Raw genomic sequence first — 26,885 nt, forward strand, 5'->3', positions numbered from 1 at the left:
CTGAACTTTTTTATCTTCACGCCAATTTATAATGAATTAACAATGAATCACAATTTCTAGCCTAGGCCGGAAACCGTGGCCTTTTTCAATGAGATTTCGGGGATGCAAGACGGTTAATATCTATGTGCAAGAAAGTGTATTATGTTATCGGTAATAAGCACAAAGCCTATAGCTACCGTTATGCCAAAACTTGCTTCTTTCTATCTTTGCAAATACGATTTCTCGTCGAAAACTACTGTACTTTTCAGTCACTTGAGGATGTTCACATCAAACAGTTTGTTGAAATTGTAGCTTTGTGCAGCAACTCGCATGTTTATTGTTATTCTAGTGGATTTTTTCAGTGGCCGGGAAGTATTGAACTTTATTTTGCTTTGTTTCAAGGCATGGAATAATTCATTTGTTATTTCAATGCAGAAAGCGATAAGTGAAAGCGATATATATATTATAGTGCTCTTGAAATTTTGGCAAACAAGCTTGACAAAATTTTGACTGAGAAATCATTAACATGCCTTCTACATTAAAACTTGTCTCAACAAAGAAAAAACACAAAAGTAAGCAAGTAGTGTTGTGTGTTGTACTGTTAGTAAGAAATCAAAAATGGAAATCAAAGTAGTGTTGTGATGTGTGATGGTTGGAAAATATATATATAGCAACTTTTGAAGAAGAATCATGCGTGCAGGCAAAAGCTAAAATCTTGGCATGACTGCGTGCCGGTTTGCATAGGATAGTCGTTTTCCGCAAGATCTTGGGTGTGCAAAACAAGCAAAACTGACAAGTTTGAGGACGCAGAAATGCTGGAACGCACGAGAAGTGCACACTTAGGATTTTACGGAAATATACGCAGAGGTTGAAAGTGGAGTGCAAAAAAGTTCTGTTCAAGTCATTAAGTGCTAAATTAAATCTCAAAGTGCCCACTGAAGCTAACGAATAAACAGTATTGGGTGTGCCTTTGCCAAACTGTGCAGTCTGTACTCTGGACAGCTTGTACTGGAAACTCAGTTGTTTGCATGTAGGTCATAAATCCTCATATGCTTCCAAATGCACGGTATGCATCTGCTTAGATCCATGTGTTCCACATTATGGACAGATTTCTAAATCATTGGCAAAAAAATGTGCGCTTTGAAATTTTTCTGGGTTTAGTGTTGAATTGAAACTTATGAAATGGTAAAACTTTTATGAATTCTGTCACCTTATCGGACTACAACATGAACCTGAGTCTTTTCAAAAATAAGCCAGACATTTCTTCATTTTTTACATATATAGTTAACTTAACTTTTTACTTTGAACTACATACTAGTGTATTTAAGAGTATGATGCAAATACTGTATAAGTGTATATATACATATATATCATATATATGTGTGTGTTGAAAGCAAACTGCACATAGTGATTGTGATCTATATAAGCACGGTCAATTCAAGTGAACCTAGTGAAAACCATTTTGATCATTCATTTTAGAACTAAATGAAAATTGGATGGAAATAAAACCTGCCGTTGCAGAAGGACTAAAATTCACTGCAAAATACATCGGCATGACCTTGGTTGACTCGCCCAAAGGAGAAGAGATAGCGTCTGCTGCCATCAAAAGAATCGTTGACACGGTTTGTTTTTTTAGTAAATTGGCAACTATATTTGGTAACTGGTTTTTGTGTGAAGATGTTGTTCTTGTGTTCTTATAGAACAAGGCGTGTGGCAAGAATTCTGAAATTGTTTTGCTTACCATTTCTCCAAAAGGAATTCACGTCAAAAACGCAACAAATGATGAAGTGTTGTATGACATTGACATCACACGGTTTGTCACATGGTTGCTTTTGTTTTTGTTTAACCGTGACATTTCTATTTTTATGATATAAGTTCATATAAATCTTTTCTGCTTACACCACACTGTCTGCCAAAATTTTTTAAAAACTGTTACCACACTTTCAGAATATCCTTCTGCACTGCTGACAAGATACATGGCAAAGTGTTTGGGTACGTTGCTCAAAATCCCTCAACTGAAGCATTTGAATGTCATGGTTACATGTTAGGAAACAGAAAAGAGGTTTGATTTGTATGTTGTAAAAATTTAATACAGTCTGGAGATGATTGGTGAATACTGCCATATTCTGTAATGCACATCAAGGACTTAAGTATGGAATACTGAAGGATATAATGTATATATATCTGTAATGTTTTACTTGACAATAAAATGGCTATAGTTGTGTCTATATCTATGCTTATTTCTTTTCTAATGCAATTGAAACAGTTATGACGTATATTAGTTTGCACGATTGTATTTCTATGACTGAATATGGTGCTTCCTGTTCACCAGTGTGATGATTCCCCTAGCATGGGCTTTTAAGCGTGTTGACGTTGTGCCTTTGTTAACCATACATAGGGATATTTTAAGAATAGAAGGCGTGTCATTATGATTTTCGCTATAAGTAGGGATAATGATTGAGGTGGAGGCCATTTTATTACGCATATAAACCTTGTCAATAACCATACTTGTCATTCAAATAACTAGGTTATAAAATAAGTTCATTCGCTATTTTTTGAACAGGCACAGTCGTTGACATTAACAGTCGCTCAGGCGTTTCGTATCGCTTACGACGTTTGTAAAAACGACGAAGATGTCTCCGACCTTCTTGTTTCAACCAATCACAGATCCGGCGATTCTTCTCCAAGTGTGTCTGGTGAAAAAAAGTGAGTTGGTAAAACCAACACCATTCTCATTTTATCATGTTTTAAGGAAAGGTTTAGTGGCTCTTCAAGCAGGTTTCAGTTTTTTATGGTTGAAAGGAAAAAGAACTAGTTGAGGGGTCCAGCATGTTTGTGTTGAGACGTTTAATGTCGAAATTTCTTTCTTACATTGCAGACAGCTTTTTATTTTGTAAAAATTTAATCGTATCAAAATGCTGGAGTTTAATTATCGTTTCAGGCCGATGCACAACATCTATCACAGTATCGCAGATTCCAGATACAAAAGGTGAGAATTTATCTGGAATAATTTGTTAATTAAAAATTGATGTATTTACATTTGTAATAAAATATTCATGAAATATTAATTATTTTGATCAAACCTCCGAAGCTGAATTAGTACGACAGCCAAATCATGCTTTGAATCGATATTTCCAGATTATCAGATTCCTTTGAAGTCTCAGCCCAGGTAGTTGCAAAAGATACAACAATGACAGACAACATCGCAAAGGACACTCCTTCACTAGAAGGTAATAGATTGTGTGTTGTGCTTTAGGTTATGCTTGACTGCTCTATGTCTACTTACCTATCCATTGTCCTGGTCGTCCTCACCGTAACAAACATCCTGCCATTATGAAAAATATCAGCGTGGTTTCTGTAGTTTAAAAATATACTGGTTGGCCTTCAGTAAAAATGAAGGCTCTTGTGATGATCAAAACATTGTAACACTGTAATTTGCATTTTTAAATATGTTTGATATATTAGCAATCCAAATTATTAGATTAATCAACTGTGGTTCTAATTAATTCTTTAAGTCTATAGCGTTTTTACCATCATTTAATTCGATTTACTTTAACATCGTGACACATCTTGTGTTTTGTTGTCAAATGAAATTCCCATGGTGGACATTTGTTATTTTATCCTTAAATTGAAGTTGCGTATTTCTGTTGGTGCCATCCACTTAAGAATTCTCCAAACTCTTTGTGGTTTTAGAGAGCGAGATAACTTTGCCCGCAAGATTTGCAATGAAACCTGCGCAAGTTGCAAAGGAAAAGAGCTCAAATTGTCCGCCTGTTTCAATAGTTCCACCACCGAGCACAAAAGGTAACCCGTCATTATTGGCTTTTGTCTGCTACCATTCACCTATACTCTGGCTCACTTTGACCTTCTGCTGTTAGTGTATCAACAAAAAGCACTTGTTGCTATTTTTGACTGTCGCGTGACATTTTTCATGTCAGCTTCGGCAAACAACATACATTTTTGAGTTATACTGTGGCAGTTATTATTAACTTGTAATGGAGGTTTCACATTTAAAGAAATACTATCAGGCAATGTTAAACATAACAAAAATAGTCATAATCAATGTTCCCTCTAATTTTTCACGAGTCTGAGCAAACACACTAACTCCCTGAGCGGTCCCTTGGACCACTGTGAGCAACATCAGACAGACGTGCGCACTGTGGCCATTATTATGCGTTTATTCTATTTTTAATTCAGGTTGGCTTATTTTCTTGTGCGCAACACAGATTTTCTGTGCGCGGAGACCGTGTCAGCAGTGCGCATTTGCGCACGCGCGCAGCTTAGAGGGAACATTGGTCATAATAGAATCCAGGAAAAAATCATAATAAAACAGCTCGTCTGATATCAACCAAACTTCATGTCATGTCTGATTAAGAATCATAGAAGTGGTAGGATACGCTGATTACCATCAACATCTTATTTACTGATAAATCCCATGAGAAGTGAAAACGTTAGTGATTGAAGCAACAGATTGCATTGTTCTTGCATAGTCAATACATTGATTTCTACGAAGGTATAATTTATAATGTGGTGGAGCTTCATTAAATTTCATCTCATGCTGTCTCTCCCAGCTGTATTATGTTGTATCTGCTGCTGTTGTATCTATGGTTAAGAGCTAAAAAGTTGTAGTTAATAAACAATTCTATCATTTTATAAATAGGAAAAGCATCGTCACGTTCGAGGGTGACACCCACGGCTAATCTTATCGATATTTCTCTAAGCACTGAGATCGACAAAGAAAATCTCTCTGAAGACAAACAGGTACCGTGGTAACTACCAGGGTTGCACTGGTTATTTGGCAGATTTTATTCGCAGCAATATCAAATGCTTGTCTTCGCATAAGCAATACCTCGTTATATGCTCATAAAAAACTTGTTTGCATTCTGTGTGCCATATGAATACTTTTAACCAGGTGCTTGATATTATTGGAAATAATTGAAAAAGAACTTACTACCATGTGGTTAAGGCTTGAATAATTTTTAATCGGCTAACTTGCTTATTGGTGCTGCCTTAGTAATTAAAAATGTTCAAGAATAAACCACAACCTACAGATATTTCTATTCTTCTTTCACGGCTTATTTTTGATTGAAGTCAGCTATTTCTGAAGCTAATTTTGTGTCTGTGCTTGCTTGTTTCACTATCACATTGATATTTCTCAACAACTCATACTTTTTTCGACAGGCAGCTGAAAATGAAGATCTAGATTTGGATTTTGCTGAGTAAGTGCTGTATGTATGAATGCAAATAATAGAAAGTCATTGAATGAATCTAAAATTCAAAATCGAAACGGAAATAAAAATGAATAAATAATAGATTTCACAATAGAAATGAAATAAAACCTCAAATCAGATTATAAAATGAACAAAAATATCAAAACATTACATGGCCAAGTATTACAAAAAAACATAGCAGTATTATAGGCTATTAAAGACCATTAATGTTTTTTGTTCTTTCCTGGTGAAAGGAAGAATCTGAACAAGTTAAATTCTTCACAGGCTTGCACTCTCACGAACAAAGTAAAGAGGGAGCAGCATCCACGAATGCGTCGAATTACTTCATTTGAGTGAAGATTGACGCTCTATGACAAATGGCCGCCTGCACTTCACTATACAAGCATCCTATACACATTTGTATTATTTCTATGTATTGATTGTCGCTCGTGGTTGCAAGTCATAAATCGGTGTTTACCTATTGCATTAGGCCTCTTAATCATATACCAAACTCATATTCAAAATTTTAAATGCCATGTTTTTGCATTTTTTTGTTTGTTACTTCAAAATCATTCACATGTACTGTCTAATATTTCCATGTTTTAATAATGACTTTGCTGATGTCGTTTACACAGTTTCCTATCATGGTTTTTACATCGTTTCTACTCGCATTTTTACAATGAACAAGGATGGCAGGTTTATATTCCTCCAAAACAGAAATTGTTACACCTTGTTATCTAAATCATGATCACAATACTTGAATTTCATATAATTCATGATTTACGCCACTATTTTATGAGGTCGAATATCTACATATGCCTGCATTACCTATACAGCTGTAAAGCTGATTCTTTCTCATGCACATTGTTTTTATTTTGGTACTATATTGCATGTAGTGCTGGTAGGGTGTCAGTTGTTCACCAGCGTTTTCTAGTATTTACTCATTTCTTTGTAAAATTTCTTAAGAATATTCGTTTTGAAGTACAACTATGCTATTACAGTATTTTGAATGATTCATACACTTCCTTGTAGTTTTTCAATTTGAAATTTTCTGGAAGTTTCTGAAATTTTGTTTGTTAGCTCATGATCACGTGATGCTGCTGAACCAACCACAAGTCTGTTCGATTATATTCACTGTAAACTTCTGCTATGGTGCTGGTACCTACCGCTTTACTCTGTTCTTAATCAAGGACATTTTTACCTGTGCAGTATGAGCTTTTTTGAATGATTTTACTGAAAAAATCAATTTTTTTCTTATTTTGTGAACATATTTTCATCATCGAGTTATATCGAAATAGCTTCAAATTTCTTTCTTCATCCTAACCAAGATATTTACTGATCTCTCTTATCTGCTTTGCATTCACCCATTTCTATTTGTTGACACTCAACATATTACGCATTTTATCATCACACATTTCCATTGCTTTGGCATTTAATAAACTGTGCCACATAACAAAGTTTGCTAAGTTTTCGCACCACTCAAGGTTAAACGTTTTCGAAGGGTCTTGAAATAGTGTCATGAAAAATTTTAAATTAAATCGGGAATATTAGCATTGTCAGTGCTTTTTTTGGCGACTAAACTTCGATTGGCAGCAATGGAAAACATCACGATACTCTGTCCGAGTTAGGTTCTTTAGGCTTGGCTGCTTTTTTCCAGTCGTCAATCATTAGTGACCGTTTTTGTCACATCGTACAGTAACAAAGTCTTTCTTAACGGTGAATTAACGGTTAACAAGCGACTATGGTGCAAGTTACGATGGAAACTCATTTTTTATATTTTTAATTTTTATATCATTGTGCCAGTTTTCCGAACTTTTCATCTAATATCTGGACCACTGACCAGGACCAAGTGCCCAAAGGAATTCCAACAGTAGCATCTCTGGGCATCAAACACGGCAACACCTTTTTGTAAGCTCAGCCCACTAACTACTCAGCTACCAAGCCTACTACGAAACGTTTTCACGTGCGATTCGACATGAATAACAACCATTTTAATTCATGAAAGTTTTTCTGTTCAACACCAAGTTCGCCGACTTACGTGCAAATGTTTTCGGGTTTCACACATTCAACGGAATTATACTTAACGCTAGGTGACGCCCTACCATGTGAATTCTGCGAAAACGTACCCAGAAGTGTCGAGCGAAAAACCTCCAACATGGCAAGCGGCAAATTCGTACCGGCGATACTTCTCACCTGAAACCATTAATGCGTTAGTTCGACGGACAGCCATTGTTTTAGCGCTTGTATAAGGTTTTAACTGATGCAGGATGGACGTCAGTTCTAAAAAAGACCTTTCTCTTGGTGTGCTTTGGACGTTTGGAAGCAATCTACAAACGAGAGTGAACGCGTTTCTATTTTATATTGTCCATGTGTCAGTTTCTGCAATGCACCATGTAGCATCACTTATTCATTTCTTGTCAACGTTACATTTATCGTTTCCCGAGAAAACCATTTCAGCGGCTAAAGTTATGCAAGATGCGAAAAAACTAGCCAAAACACCTAAGCATTTGACTTTGCTCATCAATGAAGATAAGGTCGACTTTGCAGATATCACAAACATTATATACTGGTCTTTCTTTATGGGAATACCCTGTATAACGATAGCAGATAAAAAAGGTATCTTTTGCTGATTTTGGTTTGTGAAATATTTATATTAATATATAAATATATATATAGCTTATATCGTGTTTATCAGATTTGGAATATTTGTAACAGTTTTCTTGAAATGACAAACTATATATAATTTTCACAAGTTAACTAAGTTTAAAACTTTTCTCCTCAATCCCTAACAATGTGGCGTGCACATTGATAAATCTTGTGAGTGCATGTACCAGCCACACTTACCACGTCGGTGAATTTTTAGTGTAATAACCGATGTTAGTTACCACTAGGCCACGGAGCCACCTGCTTCTGATAGAAATGATCATTTTAAACCATTGGGAAAACATTTACCGAATATCGTATTGGGATTATTGAACTCAGTAAACAGACGCCGATAAATAAGCTTATCAATTCGAGTCGATAATACACAGTTGTGTTCAACATAAGTTCATGTACCATAAAAATCAAAAAAATAAATAGTTAAATAAAAAAGTGCATTGTGCTGGGAAAAAGATTTATTTGCCCGAATTTTAACTGGAAACATGACTCACAGGTTTTAGAATATTGTTAGAAAATGCCTTTTTTTAGAAAAAATGTTTATCTTTTTGCTCAAGTTTCTAATCTAAAATTTATGCTAATTGCCACAGATGCAAAACCAATCTCCAAAGTTTTGAAAAGATAAAATCTATTTATAGTTAATAATAATCCTTACGTTCTTCATTTTTCATGAATCAGTTTTGTCACGTACTATGATACAGACTAAACTTTTTTCGAAGTAATTAGCGTTGGGTGATGCATTTCATTAAAATTACAAATCTTCTGAGGAATAACAATCTTCATAGACTCCTACATAGGCAACTTTGTCACATTTAGATTAAATACGCGCCTTTAGAAATAAAGAAACTTCATTGCACTACAAACTTACAAAGTGTGCATTTTATGTCTGTGTACCTGACTGGAATGTATGATATTGTTTTAAACAGAACATGCAGCGGAAACATTCAGGTGTGACGTCGTGTCCTGCTGCTGTTATTCTTAACTATAATTTAGCATTAAAGAGGCCAAATTTGTTTGTTTATTATACATGTGCAATGTTGTGTGCATGAAAAGTTGAAAGAGTACGCTGATGAATTTATTTCCTATGTGTGGGTCACACTCTCCACTGTGATTTGTTTTTGGTGTAGATGTATATGACATGAATGCATTTTTTTCCACATTGAATATCAACACGGAGTTTGATAAATTGATTTATTTTATATTATATGTCTATGTCATGTAGGTATTTTGCAAAATAATTGCATCAAGCTGCAAAAAGAATTTGAAGATAAATTCAAGGTGTCAAACCAAGCTCCATCGCAGGCTTCAAACCTCAGGTTTCACGCCGGTCAATATAGCGATGCCGGTAAGCAAGGCTGTGAAAGTATAACTCATGCAGTTATTGTGTATTTTGAACTTGCATGTCTGAAATTTGAATTTTTTTAAGGTGATTATTCCGCTGTCACTTGCAACGTGGTTTTGACATCACTTCAACACGGTCGCAATAATTTTGTGAACTGCATTCAAAATCTCTGTGAGAACCTTGCTGCAGATAAAGAATTAAAGAATAAATTTGATGCAAAATCATTTGATCAAAAACTCAAAGGTAGATTTGGAAAGTTGATCGTAGAACACGTTGAATATGAATACCCAAGCTTTACATAAAGTCTATGCTCAGCCTTTAACTGGTTTTTAAGTTACCTTGTTAATATGATTTTTTATGCATATATTTATATTGGGAGTCCATGTAATACGTCCTAAATCATTATGCTACTATGTTGTATAGAAATAAATGGAAGTTTGGAAGATCCTGATTTTGCCATCACATTTGGTCCATATTATTCTCATTGGGGTTTTCAACCCTGGAACATACGACTTACCGAAATTTTGTAAGTTATTTGTTGGTTAGATACTTGGGTGAAACCATTTTTTTCAGCAAAATATTTGAGTGCTGTACTCACAGTATGTAACGATTCAGTAACTAACAAAGATTACAATCATAATTATTGGTGTTCGTCTTTTCATCGGCACTTCATATTCAAAAGTTTGGTACAAATATCATAAAAACCTTCCCAAACATGAAAAATTTCTGTGCAATCCCATATAAATAGTGACGAACCACAGATGTATAATAAGTGGTTTGAAATGCTTTATGTATAGTAGGATGTTTCATTTTTTCACCATTTTGGAATTTAAAAAAGCTTGGGGTCTCCCTAGGCCGTATTTTGGGCACAATGAAAGAATCTGAATTTTTTTTAAATTTATGACGTCATTTTGAGGTTGCACCCCCTTGTTGAAGTTTCAGTGGGGGTGCATTTTTCTAATTGGCGATATCTTGGTAACCGATTGAGCTAGAGCCATAATCAAGGTGTCAAAAGATGCAGAATGGCTGGTTTCCTATAACCACTCAATACATTTTAATTGCATTTTCGCTCTAGAAAAAAAGTTATTTGAGAAAAACCAAAATTTTGACATATTTTGCCTACAAGTCAACATGTCAGATCAACTGTTTGAGTAAAAGTTACCGTCATAAGCGAAAATATTACCCTGAGCAGTCTACTGAAAATTGTTCGTCTTCTAGCTTATCTTCAAAGTATGTTATTGCTGATAAAATAAGAAAAAAGTCTGGAATCCAAAATTTCAACGTCATGTCAGATTCGGAATCAGATTCAGGAGATCATAAATCAGACCCAGATTTTGAAATCAAGAAAGTAATTGGTGGAAAATTCTATAAAAAAATTCATACGTTTTCTGTAAATCAGGAGATGTGCATGCTAGCTGACCGTCGTATGACTTCCATACGCCAGCACTCAGACCAACTGAGATCTTTGGCACGTGAAAAAATCGCAGCATCTCCAACAACTATTTTTCGCAGACGAGAGAAAGTACGAATGAAAGCATTAGAAAGATGCCAATTAGAGATAAAGTCGTGTAGTGCAATGCAACTGTGATATGATGGTAGGGTGATTAACTCACTTGACCGGTATGTTTTTGTTGGTCAGTTGTTGGATGACCAGAATAAAAAATGTGAGAGAATTGTTGGTGTCAAAACCTTTCCCAAAGGAACATCAGTTACAGGGGAAATACTTTCCTCCACAATTATTGATGAGGTATGCGGTGATACTCTAAATAAGGTGTACTCAGTCATGGCGGACACTACAGCTGTTAACACAGGCAGGGTGTCAGGAGTAAATAAACGCTTAGCAGATTATTTTAGTTTGACCATTGGTCATGGGATTCATACCTTGGAATGTTTATTTCATGTCAATGAAATATATCTGTCCCATGTTATGCGTTTCATAGAAGGTGGAAAAAAAGGTCCCAGAGCACTTGAAGATGGTGCATTACTGAATATTATAAAAACAATACAGAAGCCCATTCTAAACGATTTAATTCCATGTGACACTGTAACTATTCCGATTACAAAGATTGCAGCACTGCACATAAAAAAAGGAAAAAATGGTAGACAACAGTTTCCGCAGTGATGAATTGTGCTTGTTAGTGTTAGCTTCTCATTTGCTGATGAATGTTCCGGAAAATCTAAAAAACCTTTTAACATACAAACAGGAGAGCATAAGTCACTCATGATGGATAACAACTGCCAGCGGCTACCTTCGTCTTCTGCTTTTCAACATTGGAAGTCAACAAATGTCCACAAATCAAAAAAGAAAATTAGAAAAAATTGTTTCATACATTGTTTCAGTCTATGTACCCTCTTTTGTAATGATACATTTGCATCCAAAAGCTTGTGATGGTCCTTTTCTTACTCTTTTCCAACGCAACCTTCTTCTTGCTTATAGAGAAATCCAGCCAGATGTTGCTGATATGGTAATGAAGTATTACTTGGATCATGCGGGACAATGGCTTGACCCCCAAAATGTGGCTTTAAGTGTTTATTCTGAGGTGCCACCTTACCCAATCGAGGCTGTTAAAGTATCCTCTTCCATGCCGCTATCCATCGATGTAAACAACTTGCTTATGAATCGTAATGCTGGTTTAAAACAATTTTTCACATTGAACAGAAAACAAGCTCATGGCATTGCTTCAGATGATGTTGATCCAGAATTTTGGAAAGCCATTGAAAACAATAATAGGTGCAATGAAAGGAAAATTGGATGGTTGAAAAATATTCCGCAGGAGAAAATTCGTGAAAACAAATCTACTTTGAGGCGTACTGATTTTCGTTTGCAAGCATACCTGTGCAATATGGATAACAATTAGTGAAGACAGCAAATTTTTGGGTTAACATGAACTGTTGTTTGTTGTTAGTTTAAAGAACAAAAATAAATTTGAATAAAAAATACAATTTGTTATTTGGCTTATGGAACTGTTCTTACACGGTAGAGTAACGCTAAAGTAGAAATCAAAGTCGCAGTTTAACATGATTGTTTACTCGATCTTTCCAGAACTACCGATGTAGCAGTTATTTACACAAACTGCTGTAATTTTAAGTTTATCTTAGATATATGTTTGTATAGCTTACATAAAAAATATTTTGCTTACTTTTCATGGCGAAGCCCAATCTAAAAGTTTACAATCACCACCAAGCAAAATAAAGGTTCGGTTGGGAACTACATTGTGATTTGCATACAAAATATGTCAAAACTTAGGTTTTTTTTCAAAATTTCGGTTTTTCTCAAATAACTTTTTTTCTAGAGCAAAAATACAGTTAAAATGTATTGAGTGGTTATGGGAAACCAGCTGTTCTGCATCTTTTGAGACCTTGATCATAGCTCTAGCTCAATCGGTTACGAAGATATCGCCAATTCACACAAATGCACCCCCACCGAAACTTCAACAAGGGGGTGCAACCTCAAAATGACGTCATAAATAAAAAAAAAATTCAGATTCTTTCATTGTGCCCAAAATACGGCCTAGGGAGACCCCAAGCTTTTTTAAATTCCAAAATGGTGAAAAAATGAAACATCCTAATGTATAGACTGAATTTAATAAATCTGTGTCCACGGGTGAGTATATCAAAGTGTATAATACATATAACAAAGCAAACCTTTCTGTGTTTTTGCAGGTATTTTTCAACTCTTCGCAGGATAACATACTTTAAATATCGACAATGTTTGCGAAAGTTTGCTCGTTGTGAACAGAGGCTCGGTTCTTAACACGTATTTAAACTCAGCAAAGCAAGTAATATGTGTTGCAGGTTAAAGCGTTGATGTACCTTGATCTAAATTGTTTTATATTTATTTGATGCTGTCGCATATGAAAAGCCCTTATTGGGCTTAATGGCAATAGTTTTTTTCCATACTGCTGAAAATTGTGAAATTTTAGGTGGTTGATTGGGTTTGTTTTCCCATTTCTATGCTCCATACATTTGCTTTACAATGTGACTAAAAATTTGGTGGCATCATACGACTCGCTATGATAAAAAATGTTAGGTATTTTAATTATATCCTGTAAAGATATCGTAATTTTTGAGCAACTGTTACCCTTCATAATGCTTGCTGCCGCTGCCTTCTAACCTACTTGACCTTTTTTAAAAGTTTTATTTTTTGGTGAGATTGTCATTCACGTATTCAGAATTCTGTCTCAGTGAAAAGTATCTATTCTGGTTTGCTGTAAACAACATAAAATCGTGGAAGAAAATCACGCTAACCGCCTGATTTTATTCTTTAATTTATCATGGCTGTGACAGCTTCACATTACACTACTGCTTTTTATTATGCAAGAGCAACTATGTTTGATTTATGATATTTATCAAGTGACTTTCAATTGTAATGTATATTTGGATGATTCAACATGGCATCCTGAAGTATTTTTTGGATTCACTGACAGACCATAACATGTGTCACAATTAAAGTCGTTACCGCCAGACTGTTACAATAGAACAAAAGCTGCCATCAAAACCTGTTCGTCTAATGAAGCTTTTTGCAAATAATGTTTCCCTGATGTAGTTTAGTGCAAATATACTTTTTATGCCATTTTGTGATTAAAATTTATTGTGTTCAACATGTTCCGTCAATGTTAGAATGTTTAGAAAGCACGAGATGTATTAGAGTACAGTTATAGTCTCTACAGTATAGCTGCCATGGGATCACGAGAAGTGACCGTGAACAAACTCACCGGCGACAACTGGTAGTGCCGTAGTGGACAACTGACCGGCAACAAATTGGCCGGCGATCAAATTAACCGTGACGTAAATTGGCCGGCGATGAAATTAACCGTCGATAAATTGGCCGGCGATCAAATTAACCGGCGACAAATTGGCCGTCAAAAGGTCAAAATTCTAATTCACTATCTAGTCACTATCCAATTTAGTATGTGTATTGCAGTCAAGGTTGCCACTCGTAGAGTTTTTTAGCCCCTTGTAGGGTGTAGGGTGACCCTACGGGTTTTTCACCTTTATTCATAGATTTCCTATTGTTACATGCATTTTCCCGGTCTAGACGAGTTGTTTGATGAGATTATGAAACAATGCGTTGTAGCCTATCTCATGTTGTAACAATGGACTCATTGCAATAACAATGGACACTTTAGTTAAGTAAATTGTCAGACTGAAGCTGTACATCAGGACTCCCACGGTCAATTTACCTCCCGGTCAATTTTCATTCCGGTAAGTCTGTTCCAGGTTAGTTTGTTCGCGGTCAATTTACATCACAGTCAGTTTGTTCGCGGTCAATTTACGTCACGTTCAGTTGTCCCCGGTGAGTTTGTTCGCGGTCATTTTCCCGCGGTCATATGTCGTGGAACCAGCTGCCATATTTTTAATATGCCTCCTTTGCCAAAGCTTTTAGTTTATCAGAACTTTCGCCATTTTTGTGTGGCCTGAATACATAGAAATACAAATAGTGGTTGTGATGAATAGTTCTTAATTGTAGGGTTTTAAAAGTTTTTTTTTAAAACATGGAATGTTCGGGTAAAAACCTGGCAGCACTTCCAGTGTATTGGAAATATGTAACAAATAGCTGCAAAACCGTCAGAAATTAAACTTGCCGCTCGCGATTTTTTAACTTGGCAGGATAGCATTTTGAGTACACAAAACCTTTTACCTATCCAGAGCTTTGGGAGGCAAAGATTGGTGTGCGTTGGCAGGAGGGATGCTAGGACTGGCTACTGCAAGGTAATTTTGAAGGTAATCAGTGTTTCCGCCATTCAAACGAGTGAAAGTATCCAACTCAGTGTTGTCCGTGAAGCGCTTTTTATGTTAAATTTAGTGCACTTTGGAAATTTTTAGACACGTGAAATTTTATCTGTTACACAGAATTTGTGCGTTGAAATTTTCTCTTTATTACAAACAAATTTCATTACAGTATTTAACCTACAGTTTAGCGCGGTTTAAAGCGGACATAGGTGGCTTTCTTAAATTATAGTTTGGCAACACCAATTCACACCAAGTACCTAGGTTGATCACGGATCATATCAGGTTGCATGAATCTGAAACTGGAAGGCGGCTTCTATTAAATCTGTATTTCATCGCTGCCGATTATAATAAGGTACTGGTACTCGGTTACTAAGCTTTAGCTAGGCTATTCAATTTGCGTAAGGGCTAGTTGGTTTCACAATTGGTATTTCTGCTAAGCTTTATGATCCACCTGGAGTATATAGGCTATGGCCTTTTTCTGCAAGATCTTGCGTGCGTCAAACATCCAAAAATGACGAGTGCGGGAACGCAAAAATGCGCAATGAAAGTGAGAAAGTGTTTGGATTCAACCGGTTTCTGGGAACCGGTTTTTCTAATTTTAATGACCTCCGCGAACCTGTTGTTAACAAGCGCATGTATAGGCCTATGTTTCGCTTGAAGCACTGTATTCCCGCCGCTAATAATATGCTATAATTAGCCCAGATCATTATAATAACGTTATAACTTCCAAGCACGTGTGTTTACAACGCATTGTGCGGTGACAATACAGTAGAAGTCGCATAAAACCTTATATATCGGATCTACTCAAACTGTGACATCATCTCGTTATGTACTTGTATCCTAGACCCCAAAATCTACATCTTTGCACAGATGATTTGTTGTTGAAAATTTGACTTTTCTGTCGGGTTAGTAGGCCAACTCTTTTCAGATGGTTGGCATAGTTGTTGTCTAATTATAAACGTATTTCAGGGCCTTGTGCAGAACCTGCACAACCAAATGACGTTACCATGTCATTAATTCGGGTTGTAGAGGTCTAGTATACATATGCATCACCCCCACAGGATTAAGCACTATGCACTGGACTCTCGAATCTCCTTTACTTTTGAAAGCCCTGCATGGGAAGGAGTTATGAAGTCACAGAAAATTTTTTTTTAAGTCATAATTTTGATTTATTGATTACTGCAGGTTGTAGGACAAGATATCTGTCATATGACAGTTTAAGATGACTTTCTCTAGAGTTGCACTTTTTCATGCTCTTGCCTGGATAGAGTCTCTCCTTGCTCTTCACAGCTATCACTATTTTGTTCTCACCCATCGTGAGCAAGGATATGGAGGACCATGGAAGTATCTCACTTATCTCAATATGGTGCTGCAGCTCATTTATTTTAGTCTTTGCGTCGGAAAAGACTTGGTAGATTATTTGAAGTTAAGAAATGTAAGTAATGTAATGAAGAATATAAACGATGTTGCGTACGCTGCAGTTGCATTGCCTTCCACAATCACAGTATTTGTGTCTTTCTGGGCCATTTATCTGATCGATCGTGAGATGATTCATCCAGAAGAGCTGGATGAATTCATCCCGCAATGGGCCAATCATATGTGGCACACTGCCATCTTGGTAACCATCGCCGAAAGTTATTTCAACAACCACAAGTATCCAAGGCGTCGCGTGAGCCTCACAGTTTGCTCTTTCTTTGGTTTGCTGTACGTTGCTGCCATCTTCTGGATTCATCATGAAGCAGGATTTTGGGTGTATCCATTCATGGACCATTTACATGGTGTGTGGATGGTTTTGTTCATTGTTGCTGAACTGGTCTTTACATGGGTTTGTTATTTCATTGGCGAAGCAATTAACAGTTATGCTAGAAACACTGATATAAAAGTGGAATAAACTTAACAATTAGTCAACTCAATTTTGTGTTTGAGATATTTAATTTGTCTACCGTCACTGTTGGTAATGAATAATGATATATGTGCATAATTGTTATATCAGTCCATTCGAAGCTTTGTAAATATAGCATTCAAATCTTTTTGCTCAGGTTGAGAGTTTGTGTAGTTCCATTACGTGGATAACGATCATCAAATAGTACAATTGATGCTTATTTAATTTGCATGCCTGTTTAGAATATTTTGCCTTTACTGTGTCACTTCTTTTATTTGTTATGTGCATCCTATTGAGAAAACAAATGTCTACTTTAGCATAACTGGCGTTATGCTGGATACCTTGTGGGTTAAAGTATTTGTTTTGTAAATGTCAATTTGTAGAGATCGGTCCAAATGGAATTTGCTTCTGTTCTTCCCAACTCCCAGAATAATTCCTTTGGTTCACATACATTTGAACCTGCCTTGCATTTGTATCATTACTGTTTTTTTGGCCTCGCCCAGTTTTTCTGTTGCTAATAACAATATTTATTTCCAAAACTCTATTTCAAAATCCGGACCATATCACCTATTACTGTGCTTTGCGTTGTATTTACTATGAACTTATATACTTGGTAATAAGCTCATAAATTTAAAACCGCTGAGCACTTAGTCATTCAACTATTTTCAATTTTAGTAGTTTTTATTGGAAAGTTTGACTGTTTGTTAGAAAAATTTTAATTTTGTATTTTAATTCATCCACTTTTTATATTATTGCCGTAGCTTTAACTTTGACACCCAGTGTTTATCTTGATCAGTTTGTTGATCTATATTTTTGTGAAAGGTAGAAGGTAACGTGACTGGTGTTGACCATAGTGTTTTAAATCAACCATAAGAGATTATATAATCAGAGAAACCAATCATCTAATGTTATTCGGTTGCACAGATTAGTTCTGTTTTAACTTATGAAGCGTGAAAGATTTTGTTAAACATTTCTATCTGGGACACAGCAGTGTAAAGTATCATAGATTCGTGATGTGGCAGCAAGGAAATTTCCAATCATGGTCAATGGGGGGTTACCCACCGAACCAGCAAAACCCAGGTGACCCCATACTACTATGGACTTGAAGATTATTGTAGTGAATTTCGAAAGTTTATTGTATAGATTTTTTTTGTTATTCTCCTACAACAATTTGTTTAGGCCAAGTTGATTGGGCTGCTCTTGCACAAGCTTGGAGACAGAGCAAAGACAACCAGTCAAATTCTGTCCAACAGGTGATGTAACACCACATTAATAACGGCCAAAGAAAACAAGATAATATACATAATTTTGTTTTTTAGATGCCCGGTGTTGGTCCAAATATGCACATGAACAACCAGCAATGGCAACAACAACCAGGCTGGACCAACCCACAGTGGGCCGGAAATAACTGGAATAGTGCTCAAGCTGCTCCTGGTATGGTTCTGTAAGATTTTAAGATTAAGGCAGTGATACTTGTACTACATGTTTTATCCAATATATACAGTGTATCAGCTTTCAACTATTCCTGTTATTACGTCACAAACTTATTTCAACAATGTGTAGTAGGATTCAATGCTCCTCGTGCACCGCAATGGGTGCCACCACTACAACAACAACCACAACAACAACCACCGCAGCAACAGCAACCACCGCAGCAGCAAGCTGCGTCTGTTGTTTCCAATGCAAGCTCTTTAACACCACCTGGTGATGATATGAAACCACCACCACTTCCCCCATTCCCTCCTGGAGAACAACTTGACCTAGGTTTGTTTTTAGTGAGCCGTGCATTTATGGTCATGACCTCATTCATCAGTTGTAAATGGCATCAGTGTTGTTACTTTTTTGGTGTTTACAGGGACGTTGCTGGCTTTCTTTGTCAGATTATGAAATGTAAACTTAGTCTCGTACTGTACATTATACTATGCAACAAATAACCCAGCTTAATCCACATCTGTGTGACATAGATGCACCGCCTGGAACTGTTCCAGGACCGGACACCGGTATATCTTCAGACACACGCATGCCATCACCACCACCCCATATGGCAATTACAATAGAAGCAGGGTACGGTGCATTTATTATTCTTGCGCTATCTTCTTGCAAAATCTGTAATAAAGTTATTGTAAGCTACACTGCTAGGTAGTTTAGTCTTTCGAAATTATCTTAACAACCATAATAATAATATCAAAATTTTTTAACTGACGTAGTTAATAGTTAGTTAATTTGCTAAATAAACAGAAAATCTGATTAAATTAATTTTATTTAGGGACAACAGAGATAATGGAGAACAATCAGCAGCTGGCGGATTTGATACGCCACCACAAAATTCAAGCAATCAAGGGCAAAGACCGCCTCTTTTGGTACAAATGCGACCCTTATTAACATTAAATTCTAGCTGTGCAAGTTTTAATAGTCACTAAGTTTCGGTTTTAGAATATCGAAGACAAAATAAGTGAAGATTTGTGTTGAAAGGTCGTGCTTGTTAAAATTTCTTGTTAAAATTTTGCTAATCCTACTTCTATGAAGAATTTCCCAACAACACCAAGACCAAGCGGACCATGGAATGAAGGCTGGAATTCCCCAGGGCACCAAGCAGCACAGTGGGGTCCGCGTGGACCCCCGCCAGCCCAGTGGTCCGGGGAAAATATGGGGCAGTGGTATGGAGGAGGACAAACAAACCAATTTCAACAAGACCAGGGCTTGGGTATGATGAACAATAACTTGGGTGCTGGTACGGGTATGTCGCTATCTTCTTAAGTTCAAAACTCAAGGCTTATGTTGACCTTGACAAAGGTAAAACGGTTGAATTGTTAAAAACAATAGATGCCTCTAAGCGTAAAGTCCTCCCCGCTTGGATCCGTGCCGGTCTGGAGAAGATGGAGCAGGAGAAGCAAAAGCAATCGGAGAAGGAACAAGCGATGCTGGAAACAGAAAAGCCTCGGAGGAAATCCAGTGGAAGTGAAAGTGTGACAAAGAGCAAATTTGTAAGTTTTTTAGCTTATAGTCTGCAAGGCATATCACGACTTGTCTATTTGGACAGCATCTAGATAATCACATGTGTATAACCACTACATAAACAACCACAAAAAATGGTAAGGCTTAAATAGACGGAGGCATTGTGAAGTGATGCACAACTTTCCTTTTAGGACTCAGGCAGTGAAGAGGAATCCGACGCAGAGCTTCCACAGGAGGAAAATTCACCTCTAGAAGCATCTGATGAAACAAAGGAGGAGGAGGAAGTATCGGAGGAGAAGAAGAGCCAGGATATGGTTGGTTTGTTCAGAACAAATTTGTGCCGAATTGAACACGAATCTAAATATTACGTTTGAAGATCGACGTTTTTGTTATTATTCCCACAAATCTTAATGTTGCGGGTGGATTCGAAATAATTTTGTAAATATTGACAACGGCAAAACATTAAAATTCTATTTTTTCCGGTTAACAAAAACAAAAAACGAGTTGTTCATTAACAAGCGGTATTGTTTTCTTCACCATCAGTAACTTTTACCACGTGCATTGAGCAAATATTTTTCAATTTGGCACACCCCCAGTCCCAAGTTCTACTTCTTTGTATGGTAGAAGTCGTGCAGAAATGTTTGGTATGTAACGCAAGCGAGGTAATGCGTTCGTTTCTTCATCGATGTTTTCTTCTCGCTAGCTATTAAAAGTAAGAAGACATCTCACAGAGATTCTGCTTGATGTCACAAATGACGAAATCAAATCAATTGCCCTGGAGGTATTCAACAAAGAGAGTAAAGGTAGGTAGGTGGTTGGCACCACCTTGGGTAAGCCATGCTTAAATAATTTGCTTTAGTCGATGTTGAATGACTTTTTTCTAATTGGAAATAATTTTCCTTCTCGCAGATTAATTTAATTATTTTTTCTTAATCAGTGGAATCTGAAATTATCCCGAATATTATCTGGCCTTTATGTCATGAATTTATCGATTTTACCCTTCTGTTGATGTAAGTATACAGAGAGCTATTTAAGTCTCAAAACATCTGTTTTTCTTTTGAAAAGCCCCGGCTAAACAGTTAGCGCGATCCAGTGCTCTGTCCTCCATAAGCCAACTTGGTAAGTTTCTATCTCGTAGTTTCCACAACTTATTACCGGGCTGTGCGTTGAACATCTCAGCAGATTGTTCAATGTTACCAGCCAGCATATTGTGCAATAGTCAGCCAGTTAAATAACAAAAGCACAAAGCTCAACCTTAAATCGGTTTCTTTTTGCAACTGACACTTGTGTGCTTTGTAATTATCCAGGTATCGTTGCTGGTTACGACTCCGATGAAGGATCTGACGTAGAAGTTGAAAATTTTGCAACTGAAGCCAACAGCGATTTGGATGAAGAAGAGCTCGAAAGGAAAGTAGAAGCGTTTAATAAAAAACAATTGACCCGAATAAAACTACTTGAAGGTATTAAGATTTTTATGTTTTGGTTTGCGAAGACGCTTTTGAGGAAAATTTCAGGAAAAACGTATTTGTTTACAACAAGGAATGCAAGCTGTGAAATGGTTTTTGTCGCCCTTTTGTGGAAATTCTTCATGTTTCTTATTTTCTATCAGCCGTTATGGTGCCACAACGTTTATTTATCGCGATTAAATTCGTTGACTTGATTTCACTTCAGAGCCAGAGAGCAGTCTTGATGATGTCAAAATCAATGACAAGAGCAATGACGTGGAGGCTGAGAATGACTATGATCAGCCTGTTCGAGAAGACACTTCTGACTCTGTTGGAAGCCACAACCTTGTCTTTGCTGCCACTGAGGTTGTCGAAAATGTTCAGACTTTAGCCCAAGAAAGTGACTCGTTATCGAAAGTTGAAACACCTGTCGCCAACAATCACGTAGAGAGTCCCGTCCCAAAACAATCGCTGACGAAATCAACTTCGTTGCAAAGTGAAAGTGTCGTGGAGAAGCGACATTCTCTCGACCGGGTTGAGGCAATTCCCAGCAAGAGCAAAAAATCACGCAGGAGTCGTTCTCGTTCTGAGGAAAGAAAGAAAAAAAAGTCTTATTTGAGAAAGAGTCGCTCACGATCTCGTGAAAAACGAAGTCGCTCACGATCACGTGAAAAACGAAGATCTGAACGAAGTCGTTCACGAGAGCGGAAAAGGAAGAATCGCTCTCGTTCCAGAGAGCAGAAAAGAAAAAACCGAAGTCGCTCACGTGAAAGAAGAAGAAGCTACCGAAGTCGCTCACGATCACGTGAAAGAAGACGGGAGAGGAGTCGCTCTCGTGACAGAAAACATGGGAAGAAGACTCGTTCACGCTCGAGAGATAGAAAGCTGCAGCACAGCGAGGCAAAGAAAGTGAAAAAAGAGTTGTCAAGAAAGCGTGACCGACACGCCTCTCCAGGCCACAACAAATCACCGGAAAGGAAAAAGTCACGCAAAAGTCATCTCGATGAAGAAAGGATCCCTAAGTCAAGCAAAAAGGATACAAAGTCAAAAAAGTCCCACAAAAAGTCTTATGACTCTGACAGCAGCAGCGGTGTCCTTGAGCGGTCAAAGGCATCTCAAAAGCCACGTCATGATGACAGTGATTCTTCCAGCGATAGCAGTGATTCGGTGGCCCATCGCAAGAAGAAGAAAGTTTCACAAAAGAAGAAAATGGTGAAAAAGCGAAGATCGTCAACTTCGGAGGACAGCAGCAGCTCTTCTTCGTCCAGCAGCAGCGACAACTCTTCCAGTGAGGAGAGCTCCCCAAGATACGTGGAAGCAAGGTCACACAAAGCTGATAAGTATGTTAGAAAAAAGTCAAAATCACATGGTAAGAGGAAGGGAAAGCAGTAAAAGCGCTCAGGTATGGTCGTTTTGCTTAAGAACAACGTGTGATAAATTTCAAATTCTCTTCTGCAGGGAACGACTAATCTAATCGTGCGGTGACGTGACTCGTTGTCTCATTTCTTTGCACAGATACAGTAGAAATGGAAGAATGTTCTTCAAAGAGTTGCTTGTTATCATCATTCGGCTCAGGACTTGCACCAGTTCCAGACATCCAGCTTGTATTCAACGAAATTAATTAATTTTTTTAACATATTAGTAAAACTGCGGATTGCGGTTGTTAGGAAAATTAAAAATTGTGCTTTTTCACTCGAAATGTAATCTATGTAAATTACTGTTGTACCAATACATGCATGTGCAAACTAAAATATCGTGGGTTTGGTTTCTATGACTTTGTTATGGTTGAAACTTGTAAACTGGCAAACAGGATGATCACAAGAAAAAATCGCCTTAGCGTTAAATTCGAGGGAGATTATCATATTTCTCTTTAAACTATCTAAACTATATTTTTTTATATACTATATATATGACTATATTTAAACTTCAAACTTTCCAAAAAAGACGGTGGGTCACTGAAAATATTTTGGTAGCTCTAAAAACCGCTACAAATAGTATTTTGTTAACCTATAATCATAGACATCGGAAATATAAACAATATAATATAACTTGCTTTGCTCCCAGTTCAAAGGAAACGAAAGCTCGATGTCGTGTAATATTACGCTCGAGGTCTCGCTAGTGCTAGAAATGCTATAGTAACAGCCCAGGAAAGCGTTATTGCATTGTTTGATGATGCAGACAGAGAGGTCCCAGAAATAGCTTTCAGAGTACTAACAGTTTATGTAGTTTTCTCAGTTACTTTTGTAATGTATTGTTTGTTTTTACTAGCGTAATATCCTTTTGGTTTTGCTTTGACTAAGCTGACTCGTTCGCATTGTATTAACTTGAACACATAAAGCAGCGTGACGAAGCAATGGTATGAAAACACCCACAACGACATCACAAGTTGTAGAAAAGTATGAAGCATTTCGGCGCCATTTAACAATTGCTTGCAACTACCCATTTCAATGCAAGTATTTTAAAACCTCTTACACACAATTCTTACACTGTTTGTTTAAATTTACTTTATGAAGCATCTGAAGTCAGGAGAAGATTATCTGGTTTCTTCCTGGTTCTTAACAATGAAGATCCCAGATCAACTCACGGTGAAGAATTATCAGCAACAGCAGGAGACCTTGAGACTCGAGAAAATTCAAATTCCACATCTCTTCCACCAATGCAGGTCTTAAATGTAGAATTTGGGTTTTGGTTTTTACAATAATAAATTAGTGTAAATGGCTGTGGGCAATATATTCTGGAGCACCTGAAATGCCAGTAAGCGCAGAAATTTTTTGCCAATGCTTACGTTAATTTTTTAATACAGTCAGACCTCGTTAATCCGGACCACTTTGCATCGCCGCAGAATGTCGTTGAGATATCTGGATAATCAGAATCATGTTCAATGTCAGGCCATGCTGCTGAACTTTGACTGTAGGGCTACAGTACTTGACGCTCAAGGATTTTACACAATCGCCAGTGAGACTGTTGCTTTTATCATGCATAGATAATTGGCTATTGTTTCTGTTGTCTGCTACAAACGTTCAAAAACTTGCATTTGCAACCATTTTTTCGCTCTGCACTTTACAATCTGGAATCAATGAGATTTTTTCTATTGATTTTTCACATTTTCCGAATCTTCTGTGGCAGAGTTGGACAGCGGGGTATTGGTATGAAAAGGGTAAAATGCATAGAAAGAAATATTCCTGGTAGTTTTGTGTTGGATAGCCGGGGATACCGGTTATTTAGGGTTTGAATTAACGAGGTCTCACTGTAGACAGTTGCAAGTTTTGCCGAAAAAATTTTCTTTCCATTTTACAGATCATGTGATATTTGGTCCAGTTTGGCTGAGTTAAGTTTTATATTATTAGTTACACATATTGTTATAATTGGTTTTGCAACAATAATCACTTTTTTCTCGAGTTATCACTTGGGTTTTTACAAACAATCATCAGGACTTCCAAGAGGTAATTTCAGTGCAATTACATATCCAAGTTTGATTGGAATAAACTCTTAAATGAACATTTGATCAGCTTTACAGTGGTCGGTAAATTACATGCGGTCACTTATCAACAGTCCGGCACTTTTAAATTAGAACATAAATAAAAACCAGAATTAACTCGCATCTTGATATATTAAAACACAAATATCCTTTGCCCACAGTTGGGCATCATAAGTCAAAATAAATAAATTTTACAGATTTTAATTTTATATTTCTCACTAGCAATAACATAGCAGCCAGACACAAACATACTTTGACTAAATTATTACTAAAACACTAACACCAATAGTATATTAACTGTATATGAAGTAGTATATTTACTAAAGCACTAAAAACTTTTCTATTGGTCAGTTTACCAGAAGGCTTTGAGTTTTCTGGACTTGCACCGTTGCCACAAACTGAACATGAACCTAGATTTAGAAACTAGATAGAGCAATTACTGCTTGCATTTAAGGATTTTAAGTAAGGAAGATATGTTAGCTTCACAACATAACTGTAGCTTATAAGGTGATTTTGTTTTCCACATTTTATTCAATGCTTCCATGAATGCTAAAGAAAATGGTGTTTTATTTTGTTGAAAATTTATGGAAATGGTGTTTTATTTTGTTGAAAATTTATGGAAATGGTGTTTTATTTTGATTTTCACACTGATCGCCATCACCGTGGCTTAATCACCGTGAAATCATTTTTTTTAGGAAATACCAAACGCTATACACCATCAAATACAGTAGTTACTTATTTTGCAGTAAGTTCTTGTATATTTACCATCCAATCGATTTGTTGTCGCCAGGTACGTGGTAGTGATTGAAAACATGGTTTCCTTGCAAGAATAAGCTTGTCACTTGTGGAGTACTGACGGTACTGACAGAGTACTACTACTTGTGGAGCGGTAAATGCTTTCATGGTCATCTTAGGGAAAATTTTTCTCCTGTACTAAATTAGCTATGATTTTATTTTAACCAGATCGTCGAAGATGTTGTGGAGTTCCGAGAAGTTTATTCAGAGGGGAAACCAGACATGATGATGATTTATACCAGTTGAGAGCTTTCTGCGATTCATCGCAGAAAGAAAAACTTGTTCACGAAAAGAGAAAATACCAAATACAACTTGGACATACTGTCTCTGTTAAACAACAAGACCTAGTTTCAGATACCAACTGTTTTATCAACCATTTGGCTTGAGTCATAGCCCTACTTCACACCGGTCTCCTCATGATAGGAGGAGTCCCACTTGTTGGTAATTTGTAGCAACATTTGCCCGATCTACCTTGGCTTGAATCCTTACTACCAGCTGCTTGTTATCCAGTCTTGGCCGAATTACGAGGCCTGGCCCAAGACAGCATGGGAAACACTGAACATGCAACAAAGGTGAAAGAAAATGACGCAATGATTATGGACTTTCTACCGTAGAAAATTTTGTCAAAACGCGACCCAAAGCTCCAGACCATCACCAAGCAAAGATCAGTGTAGAGCACTCTTCTGCCCCAGAGCCTGTTCGATATGGGTGACAAGGTTCGTGAATTTGAACCCCAATTTGGATAAAAGATTAACAGCGGCAGGCGAGGACCATCTCCGCTACAGTCTCATTTTACTCTTCTTTTATCGACGACCGAGACTTGGAGTGAAGTTGCTTGCTAAGAAAACTCCAACTCGATCGTTATCAGAATTTTTCAAATGAGCTTGGTGTTGATGCTTAACCTGCCTTGTATTTATGTATTGATTATTCTTGTGTCTCCGCTACACTATGACTTGGGTGCGTGAGTACTGGTGCCTTTAAATTTTTACTGATTTTCAAGCTTACTTAAAAAAGCGCATGTTCCTATTATTTTAGTTTTTTTGTTTTGTTTGAAATACCAGTGAGTGTTTTGTGTTGGGAATAAAATGCGAACTTTCTTACCAAGATGATCTTCTTACCCGTGACTGCTGTAAAAAGGGAAAGTACCTAATTAGTAGTAGGAAATGAAAGTTGGAAAACTATTAAGAGAACTCTGATTGATCACGTAACCACGGAATAGCATCTTACTTTTAGACAGGTCCTAGAAGTAGAGAAAGTACCTAATTTGTCGAAAATTCCTAATTGTAGGAAAAGCACTTAATTTTTCGAAATTTGCTAGGTATGAGTGTAAATTACCAAACGATGTACCACCGGTACGATAGTCACTTACGTTAAAGCGTAAGCAAGGAGTTTATGGTTGACGTTGATG

The 26,885-nt window shown here is 36.9% G+C and overlaps 4 protein-coding genes across 8 annotated transcripts; all 4 read left to right on the forward strand.

The window, feature by feature from the left end:
* The first annotated feature begins 279 nt into the window (after positions 1-279).
* LOC143470971 (low density lipoprotein receptor adapter protein 1-like) lies at positions 280-6,646 on the forward strand. The gene is made up of 11 exons (XM_076969269.1): positions 280-551; positions 1,459-1,601; positions 1,680-1,792; positions 1,927-2,041; positions 2,543-2,685; positions 2,921-2,968; positions 3,118-3,209; positions 3,673-3,783; positions 4,640-4,740; positions 5,161-5,198; positions 5,475-6,646. The coding sequence occupies exons 1-11, from the start codon at positions 506-508 to the stop codon at positions 5,497-5,499; spliced, it is 975 nt and encodes a 324-aa protein (XP_076825384.1). The 5' UTR covers positions 280-505; the 3' UTR covers positions 5,500-6,646.
* Positions 6,647-7,338: 692 nt separating this feature from the next.
* LOC143470176 (dehydrodolichyl diphosphate synthase complex subunit nus1-like) lies at positions 7,339-13,790 on the forward strand. The gene is made up of 5 exons (XM_076968123.1): positions 7,339-7,805; positions 9,070-9,192; positions 9,274-9,432; positions 9,613-9,715; positions 12,853-13,790. Exons 1-5 carry the CDS (start codon positions 7,457-7,459, stop codon positions 12,941-12,943), a joined length of 825 nt encoding a protein of 274 aa, XP_076824238.1. The 5' UTR covers positions 7,339-7,456; the 3' UTR covers positions 12,944-13,790.
* A 2,295-nt stretch (positions 13,791-16,085) lies between these two features.
* Positions 16,086-17,729, forward strand: LOC143470181 (androgen-induced gene 1 protein-like). The gene has a single exon (XM_076968133.1). The coding sequence runs from the start codon at positions 16,145-16,147 to the stop codon at positions 16,811-16,813; it is 669 nt and encodes a 222-aa protein (XP_076824248.1). The 5' UTR covers positions 16,086-16,144; the 3' UTR covers positions 16,814-17,729.
* On the forward strand, positions 17,682-26,577 carry LOC143470177 (uncharacterized). 5 transcript variants are annotated; one of them, XM_076968124.1, is made up of 18 exons: positions 17,682-17,884; positions 17,984-18,057; positions 18,124-18,238; positions 18,368-18,568; positions 18,769-18,868; positions 19,071-19,164; positions 19,331-19,541; positions 19,628-19,788; positions 19,951-20,073; positions 20,463-20,562; positions 20,825-20,878; positions 21,067-21,219; positions 21,431-22,606; positions 22,720-23,600; positions 23,718-23,866; positions 24,008-24,159; positions 25,473-25,571; positions 25,646-26,577. In XM_076968124.1, exons 1-13 carry the CDS (start codon positions 17,818-17,820, stop codon positions 22,594-22,596), a joined length of 2,619 nt encoding a protein of 872 aa, XP_076824239.1. In that variant the 5' UTR covers positions 17,682-17,817; the 3' UTR covers positions 22,597-22,606; positions 22,720-23,600; positions 23,718-23,866; positions 24,008-24,159; positions 25,473-25,571; positions 25,646-26,577. The 5 variants fall into 5 exon arrangements, with proteins under 5 accessions (XP_076824239.1, XP_076824242.1, XP_076824241.1 ...); XM_076968127.1 differs by having other exon boundaries at positions 19,331-19,508; XM_076968126.1 differs by having other exon boundaries at positions 18,371-18,568.
* Positions 26,578-26,885: the final 308 nt, after the last annotated feature.

Source organism: Clavelina lepadiformis, chromosome 9 (genome assembly GCF_947623445.1).
Source record: "Clavelina lepadiformis chromosome 9, kaClaLepa1.1, whole genome shotgun sequence".
Lineage (NCBI taxonomy): Eukaryota > Metazoa > Chordata > Ascidiacea > Aplousobranchia > Clavelinidae > Clavelina > Clavelina lepadiformis.